This window comes from Ylistrum balloti, unplaced genomic scaffold (genome assembly GCF_031769215.1).
Source record: "Ylistrum balloti isolate Yb309-2 unplaced genomic scaffold, AGI_CSIRO_Ybal_v1 Utg370360, whole genome shotgun sequence".
Lineage (NCBI taxonomy): Eukaryota > Metazoa > Mollusca > Bivalvia > Pectinida > Pectinidae > Ylistrum > Ylistrum balloti.
In genome coordinates, this window is record NW_026782255.1 from 680,001 (window position 1) to 689,410 (window position 9,410).

The following is a 9,410-nucleotide window of genomic DNA, read 5'->3' on the forward strand; positions in this document are numbered from 1 at the left end:
CATCGACCGCTTTCCTGTCACAAACGCCAGGTTTTGGTAAGTGTATAACGTAAGGTTCCGTCCCCTCAAACCCAGTCAACGGAAACACAAAACGAAAAAAATAAAACAAAAAAAAAGTGGCGGTGGCGGTCAGCAAAGTAAAGCCACTTTCCATCAATATAAATAACTTCAAAATCAGAATCTCTGTTCCAATCTAATTACAGTTCAATGTTCAATATAACTCCATTCCATTTCTCTTTCCAACTTAAACCCTATGAAGCTATTTAATGACGTAATGTCCATATTTTTTTCCCCAGGAAATTTCGCCAAAAGAGAACCCGGCATTTTACTGGAAGTGAAATCCGAGGGTGGAGTTGGGTGTTTCGAGATTTTGTCAGTAACGAGACTTTGGGCAAAAGCACTCCTTCAAGAGATCCCTGGTGGGTGGCTGTCCATGGTGCCACTTGGCGGAAGGTATGAACTGCCACAGAAATCTTTGTTAGGAGAGATATTTTATCAATCATATGGATGTCAATTTCTTAATCGATATTATTGTTCGTCATGTGTAGAATTTCTCATTGTGGTGGTTGAGTTGTTAAGGCATCTAACCGTCTTTACCACTAGCCCTCCCCCTCTTGGTCGTGGGTTCGAGACCTACGCGGGGCAGTCACATGGTACTTGCCTCAGGTCGGTGATTTTTACTCCGGAATTCCGGCCTTCCTCCGCCATCAAAACCTGTCACATCATTAAATGGCCCTTGCTGTTGAAAGGACGTAAATAAACAAACAAATAAACTATTTATAGAACTATATGTGGTTTCTGCAGTTAGTGCATGCTCATCATTTCTGTTCTCCATTGAATTCCCTGATTTCACACGTTTAGACACAATATATCTAAACGTCCATCTTTTTTATCTGTAAGTTGATAAAATGCCCTGCGCGAAATTTTTAATGAAAATGAACAAGGTTTCATTTGACCTAAGAAATTACAAAAATCGGCACAAAATGCAAAATGTTAAGTCTGGTCTGATGGAAACGACGTTGTGAGAATCGAAGTAAAATTATTCCCGTAGATAGAAGGGAAAACAGAAGAATGTCGGAATGTCAACCTAATACGAACCAGCCTAGGAATTATCTGAAAGGCTATACATATTCGGCTTCATCGACGACAACCGGAATGTATATCACATTCAATGCAAGTAATATCACGTTCTCCAAATAAGAACACGATTATTCCGTTAACAACAGGCACACATGAAAACATCGGAAACATTCAACTTCCTATCACAAAAGGAAATGAAATGCTGGCGAAATAAATATCATCAATAGTCTTTATTATTTTTATATCTCTCGAAACAATGTATTATAAATCATGATAAATTGCTCCATTCGTTGTTGACATTCATTGCTGAAATTGGGAACAAGCTCTTGAATACAAAATGATTATTATTTTGGCAAGTGTTCGACTGCTATCTAGAAATGAAGTTCAATGAAGTGACATAAAGTCATTACATTTGTGACACCCTTAGTGCCAAGGTGTCCCTGCTGTTTGTATGTAAAAGTTGAGGTATGCGTCTAATACAGAATTACTGTTCCTGAAGCCGATTTTTTAAGGTATATTCGATGTACATGATCAGTGAATATACTATTTCTTCTGCAGTTCAGTAACACCTCTGTAACTCAAACTGGAAAATACGGCAAGGTTTTTATCACATCAACACAACCAAATGGAGCTCCTATTTCGTGTTTTATAAAATTTATATTTTCGTTACTTGATAACGTGGATATACCTTGTTCACGAATTTCACTAGTACCATAATTCATGTCAATTGTTATCTGTTTCATTTCGCGAGAGACTTAGATTAATGGATAAAGAGTAAGTACGAAATCAACGAAAATAAAAAGCCCACGAAAATATTGATTTTACAGTATATCTACATATTTAAAGGCGATATTATTAACATATCAATATACTGTTACGTTTTTCTAAGTTATTACGAAATATAATGCATGCATTCGTGACAGATATGACAAGTCTGAAAGCATCATCTAAAAAACTACCCTATCAGTAGAATATTTTAAGCTAAGACTTAATTGTTCTGTAAACAACAAAACTTTTATATTCATCGTGACAGCCAGAAGGTCCAGATTCCACGATCAAACACATACTAGATCGCCCTGTAGTGCATGTCAACCTCAATGATGCAGCAACTTTTTGTCACAACGAGGGCAAACGGCTGCCGACTGAACAGGAATGGGAGTATGCTGCTAGGGGCGGAAAGGATGGTAAGTTTATCTCAACACGAATGTGAGTATGCTGCTAGGGGCGGGGGGATGGTAGGTTTATCTTAACACGAATGTGAGTATGCGGCTAGGGGCGGAAAGGATGGTAAGTTTATCTTAACACGAATGTGACTTTGCTGCTAGGGTTGTGGGGGATGATAATGTATCTAACACAAATGTGAGTATGCTGTGAGGGTCGTGGAGGATAGTAAGTTTATTTATCACGAATGTGAGTATGCTGCTAGGGGCGGGGATGGTAGGTTTATCTTAACACGAATGTGAGTATGCTGTGCGGGTCGTGAAGGATATTAAGTTTATCTAACACGAATGTGAGTATGCTGCTAGGGGCGGGAAGGATGGTAGGTTTATCTTAACACGAATGTGAGTATGCTGTGAGGGTCGTGAAGGATAGTAAGTTTATTTAACACGAATGTGAGTATGCTGCTAGGGGCGGGGATGGTAGGTTTATCTTAACACGAATGTGAGTATGCTGTGAGTGTCGTGAAGGATAGTAAGTTTATTTAACACGAATGTGAGTATGCTGCTAGGGGCGGGGATGGTAGGTTTATCTTAACACGAATGTGAGTATGCTGTGAGGGTCGTGAAGGATAGTAAGTTTATCTTAACACGAATGTGAGTATGCTGCTAGGGGCGGGGATGGTAGGTTTATCTTACCACGAATGTGAGTATGCTGTGAGGGTCGTGAAGGATGGTAAGTTTATCTTAACACGAATGTGAGTATGCTGTGAGGGTCGTGGGGGATGGAAAGTTTTTCCTAACACGAATGTGAGTATGCTGTGAGGGTCGTGGGGGATGGAAAGTTTTTCCTAACACGAATGTGAGTATGCTGTGAGGGTCGTGGAGGATAGTAAGTTTATTTAACACGAATGTGAGTATGCTGCTAGGGTCGTGAAGGATGGTATGTTTATCTTACCACGAATGTGAGTATGCTGTGAGGGTCGTGAAGGATGGTAAGTTTATCTTAACACGAATGTGAGTATGCTGTGAGGGTCGTGGGGGATGGAAAGTTTTTCCTAACACGAATGTGAGTATGTTGTGAGGGTCGTGGGGGATGGTAATTTTTTCTTAACACGAATGTGAGTTTGCTGCCAGGGTTGATGATCACAGACCTGCTTGATACTTTTACACTCGACTAATATAATTATTAGCCAGTGTTACGACACATACGAAATATATGTACTGAAAGTTTAAAGGAAAGTAGTTATATAGTGCTAATGATAAAAATAGGTACTGGACGGCAAATATATTGAACCCCTGAACATTTGTACCGAATTTACCCATTCCTCACGACTTCATTCTGCAATCTCTATGAGTGACAGACAGCTTTATAAGAATATCAAACAGGAACATATAGGCTTTAATACCAGCGGTCTCCTGGGAATGCCGGATTCTAACTTAATCATTCTGAATACTTTTTCTTGGTGGAATACTAGCTTTCCAAAAAAGAAATTATACATTGCGTTGTGCAGGCGTCCGTTTTCCAGTATCAATATTAACCATTTAATACTGATGCTTTAAACCAACCTAAGAGGCCTTCATTCCGAATAATAGACCAGCGCCATGCTTGAATAAAGATGATTAAATTTTCTTATTAAATCGATGATCTCGACTCACTTTATTGTCACAGATATCGCACATGTTAAAATCAGTAAACACGCTTTTCTGAATGACAAAGTTATACAACAGTATTTTTGAATGAATGAACTAACCTTTACGAACTTTTAATGTCACTGGGGAAGACGTGTTAATATCGTTAATGGTTTCTTTAGAATAATCAATGTCACGTTTGGCTAGAATATGTGGCGTGCTGGGATAAACGTCTCAGTTGTTCCAGGGGAAACCTTGACATAATTTCAATGGATAAGACAGATGTGTTAATATCTTTGATGGTATCATGTGTATAACCAATGTCAACAATCCCATTACATGTGTCACGCTGGGATAAACAAAATACAAAATTTTTCAAGAGTAACCTTGAACCATTTTTAAGTTCTAGGAATTAAACGTGCTATCGCCTATAATAGCAGTCTGGAATATTAACTTGCCCATATTGTTCCAGTATTCACTTCAAAGATAATAACAGATCTTTCAACGTTACTGAAAGTATTTAATAAAATATTAAGTTTTGCATTCATATGAATATCCTATATTAAATTTGAAAGTGATAAGCAATGAATATCCTTGTTTGTCATCGGCTCCTCATGACATTATTTACTTGGATTTATCAATATTTACGTGGCGGGTGTCGTCGATGAAGCAGAAGACGTTTACTCTTCCGGAACACTTAGTATCCTTGTATTTTTGCTGGAGCCCCCGTATAAATATTTTTTGTTAATATTTTGCTCTGGTTTTATTGAATTTGAGTTTTTGTAATTTTTTTTATAAATTGATATTTTCTTGCTGTTCTTTTTTCTGCATAAAATACCGTTAGGAAAGCCCTATTGTTTTTACACTTATATTCTGAAGTCTCTAGATGAAGCTTACCATCCACATTGAGTGTATTTATATATATTTACACACATTAGGCTTGCACAAGAGTATTTGATCTTGCGACTTATGTTAACTATGCTGACCGTTCTTCTAGGATATTTCTTGTTTCCACGATTGTTTCGGGGATGCTTTTTTAATTGATTACTAATGACAGATTTGTTCATTTATCTTACCTTTATTTGCATAACTCCATTTTTGCTTTTTAATTAGGTTTGACTTTCCCTTGGGGAGAGGCGTACAAGAGGAACAGAGCCAACATATGGCAGGTAAACATAGCAAAATGAGCCGTGACAGGACTTCAGTTACCTGGCTTCGCCTGAATTCCCGCAAAACTAATAGAATTATTTTTTAATCTCGCATTGACGAAAAAACACTGAAATGGCCACGTCCCTCTACATTCAATTATAAATCACCTTTATTGTTGAAGGAGGACTATATCCACAACATACACCTGTGCATTATTTTTTATAATTTCTTTTATTATTCATTGTTGAAAGGATGTAAATTAAGGACAATTGGTACAAAATCAGCATCGATTAGTACCAAGCCTCTTTGTCTGTTGTCATTTTAGAGTCAAATGAAGTGTCTTTCACCAGTCTTGTTTGTTAATACGCTACACTTACAACTCTCCGTCCTGTCAGAATTGGAGATGAGTTATTTTTGTTAATTTTATGTCTTGACTGGGAACATATACGGTGATGTGATTTGGTTCCTAGACAAATGTTTCACAATATAAACAATGTATTGCTGTGGCAGAGCAGAGTAATTTTCGGTGACTGTAATAGAGATGACGCAACGATAATTGTAGTGACTGCGAACTGAAAGTAGATATTTCAAGACTGTTTAGGTTATCGGGGATAGACGAAATTGAAGTAGGGTAGGTCTTACATAACTATTAGATGTGGAAATTTCTGACCAGACAAGCAGCCAAACTTGTACACTCGAGTTCAGATATTCCTGTCCACAGAACAGACCCATGTAAGATTTTGTTTGTTACTAACAGTTGGAATATTGTTTAGGAGATTCTATAAGTCAATAGTATAAGTTTAATGATAATAACAAGAACAATCATCGAGACGAATCAGATAACATGTACACGACCTTTATGATATATTGTGAGTTTGTAAAGGCCTAATTGACTGCTTGATCTGACAGGGACCTTTTCCGCACAGCAACGAACACAGAGACGGCTGGAAAGGGCTTTCTCCGGTCGATGCATTTGGACCCCAGAATGACTACGGTAAGCCAAGAATACATCTATGCATCCATTCAAAATAGACTAATATGATTAGATGAAATTTTTAAATGACCATGATTAGATGAAATTTTTAATTGACCAAGATTTACTTGACGGGTGGTTTCGATTAAGTAAGAGACGGTTACTATGCTGGAGCCCATGGTGTTCTTCTCCTTGTTCGTTTTCAGAGGTCTCTGTATAAATATTTCTCTTGTTCATATTTTACGTGATTCCATCGGCTTTTTGTTCGAATTGAGATTATGATGACATAAACTATTTGCTGTTATGTTTTTGAATTATCGCTCCTGATGCAACACGAATATTTACGTCAACGTTATCAAATACCAAATCAGTGATTTACAATAGGACTGAAATCGACAAGTTTGTGATCCAATCATGTACCACATCGATGATAAGGGACATTGTATAAGATAAAATGTTCCTTGTTTACGTTGCTAAAGACAGTTCGCGAAATTAGACGCATAAGACTTCAGATGTAAAAATGTATATTTTTGTAATTCCCGCGAAAGGTTTTACCGTGATAGGATGTGTTTGACTTAAATCTCTTAAAAATGAACTTATGAACTTAATTTTATCTATTTATTTGTATCTCCCAACGAAAATATTCATACTATCTTTACCATATTGTCTTAATTGTTGCTTTCCGTCTAGGTATGCATGATGTACTGGGTAACGTGTGGGAATGGACCACAACGAGATACTACGAGAGGTTGATCGACCGTAGACTGCAGGAAGAGATGTACGTCGTTAAAGGTGGTTCCTACATCGATACATTTGATGGGCAGTACAATCATGCGATCCGAACAGCACAAAGGTACTACTATATCATGTTTATGACTGCTAGGTAATGGATGTAGAAAACAGACGTGTATTCACGGAACACTTTCCTCAGGTCGTTGATATCAATAAAATGAAAGTTCGTTGAAAACAACCAACAGAATTCGACCTCGTGGTCATCGAAATATCACACTTAGATCTCCTACTGGTTATTTACTACAGAAGTATTATATTTATATTCAAAATATGGCTTTGATGTCATTCCCCCTTTTTTGACTTTTCTATGTGTTACCTGTAACTGTTCTATGTTACCTGTAACTACTCTATTGTTACCTGTAACTGTTCTATTGGTACCTGTAACTGTTCTATGTTACATGTAACTGTTCTATTGTTACCTGTAACTGTTCTATTGTTACCTGTATCTGCTCTATTGTTACCTGTAACTGTTCTATGTTACCTGTAACTATTCTATTGTTACCTGTATCTATATGTTATCTTTAACTTTTTCATGTGTTACCTGTAACTGTTCTATTGTTACCTGTATTTGCTCTATTGTTACCTGTAACTGTTCTATGTTACCTGTAACTGTTCTGTTGGTACCTGTAATTTTTCTATTGGTACCTGTAACCTTTCTATGTATTACCTGTAACTGTTATATATGCTACCTTTAACCTTTCTATGCATTACATGTAACTGTTCTATATGTTACCTTTTACCTTTCTATATGTTACCTGTAACTGTTCTATATGTTACCTGTAACTGTTCTGTTGGTACCTGTAACCTTTCTATGTGTTAGCTGTAACTGTTCTATTGGTACCTGTAAACTTTCTATATGTTAACTGTAACTGTTCTGTTGGTACCTGTGACCTTTCTATATGTTACCTGTAACTGTTCTATTGGTCCTGTAACCTTTCTATGTATTACCTGTAACTGTTCTATTGGTACCTAAATGACTCACTGTCACAGTTAAAGGTAACTCAACATTATTTGGTTTCTACATTGTCCTAATCTGGATACAAACAGGACAGTGTAAAATAAGTATAATAGTAGACAGTCCTGTTTCAAAATAGGTTTCATTAAAATCTCATATGGTCAAAAGGAAAAAGTTCAATTCTTTTCAAAGAACAGAAAAGTGTGTAGTGTGTTAGCTGATAAAAACGCATGTACATTAAGATTTTTACATTATTCACATGGAAAACAGTTTCAAAAATTTCGAAGAAAACGTTTCCAGTAATAATGTTGAACTCTATAGTGTTGAGTATGCTTTGCCTCTTTTACTGTTTTTAAGATTAAGATACATTTGATTTTGCACACTTGAACGAAGTCCATGCATGGGCGGGGGAACAATTATTTCCCGTCAGAAAGATTATTAATCCGATACATATCACACACTTGTATATTTCCTTGGCAGAACCTCTTGTTTCTTTGTTGCAGTTGTAAATGCCTCTTTTCACAAGTCTAAGAAAATATTGTATTACAGTAAGACATTTGTTGAATTTACTTGATCTAAGAACACCTTTCATTGGAGAAAAACAACCCTTTTCCCACATTTTGACCACATCCTAATTTGTTGTTTCGGAGAAAATATGTTGATGCAATGACAATTCCGTTAGTTGAAAAATCTAGGCTAAGGAACGAATACCTGCGTCTCTATCGGGGAACAAGGTGAAATGCTTTCACAGAAGTGGACTAGGCAGGGCGAAAGCATGCTCTGTGCACTACACCATGTCAATGTTATTCATAACATTTAACACAGCTAAAGATTATAACACTTCAGCTATGCTGTTATGCATACCTATGTATGCCTATTGTCTGAGGCAAAATTTGTGGACCTGTTTTGATTAAAGTTATTCTTTATTAGAGATAATCTCAAACAGGTTGTAAGCTTAAGGATGACATACTTTCTAAACTTGAAAAAACGAAAACTTTCTTGCGGAAATATGAAATGAAATTTTTATTTGAATAGATGTGAAATTGTATCAGTTCTTTAAAAGGTAATGTATACATAACATTACTTTCATCTCATGTTTCGTATTGTTTCAGGATGGGTCTAAATCCTGAGTACACAGCTCACAATGTTGGATTCCGATGTGTGCTGCCAATACCAGACGAAAAATTTAAAGAGAAATCGTTACGAAAAATGCGAAGAACACATGACGAACTGTGACCATGTAATACGGGTTCGTGACGGAGCACGTGATATCTAAATGCTCTGTTTAAACTTAAGCCTTTGCTATATTTAATTTCCAAGTACACTTGTGACATTACTTATATCTGTTTGTATTGGAAATATTCAATCTTGTTTAAAACTTGTTTAAAATGTAAATGTTTATAACATCAGCAATGTGGATGTCAGAAACCATCATTCAAACAGCGAAAACGGAAAGAACATAACCACAAAATTGTCGGCCACTATAGGTAATAAAATACTTTAATTCATGTAATTTTACGTCCTAACAAAACAGAAGGGGATTCACATTAGGTAAAATACGACAAAAACAGATAAATTGGTGAGCAATGTTTGACATATATAATATATTCCCGAACACGCCAATCAATCGGATATAATATCTATTTAGTAAAATATTTCCCAACATTCAAGG

The 9,410-nt window shown here is 36.5% G+C and overlaps 1 protein-coding gene across 1 annotated transcript in view; it reads left to right on the top strand.

Annotated features, from left to right (window-relative positions):
• The window catches only part of LOC132553868 (inactive C-alpha-formylglycine-generating enzyme 2-like), a 10,761-nt gene extending 1,787 nt beyond the window's left edge, over positions 1-8,974 (top strand). The window contains exons 2-8 of the mRNA XM_060218148.1: positions 1-36; positions 297-453; positions 2,114-2,264; positions 4,983-5,038; positions 5,928-6,012; positions 6,682-6,844; positions 8,851-8,974. The exon at positions 1-36 is cut by the window's left edge and continues 130 nt beyond it. Of these exons, the coding sequence (XP_060074131.1) occupies positions 1-36; positions 297-453; positions 2,114-2,264; positions 4,983-5,038; positions 5,928-6,012; positions 6,682-6,844; positions 8,851-8,974 (772 nt within the window). The remainder of the gene's footprint in view (positions 37-296; positions 454-2,113; positions 2,265-4,982; positions 5,039-5,927; positions 6,013-6,681; positions 6,845-8,850) is intronic.
• Positions 8,975-9,410: the final 436 nt, after the last annotated feature.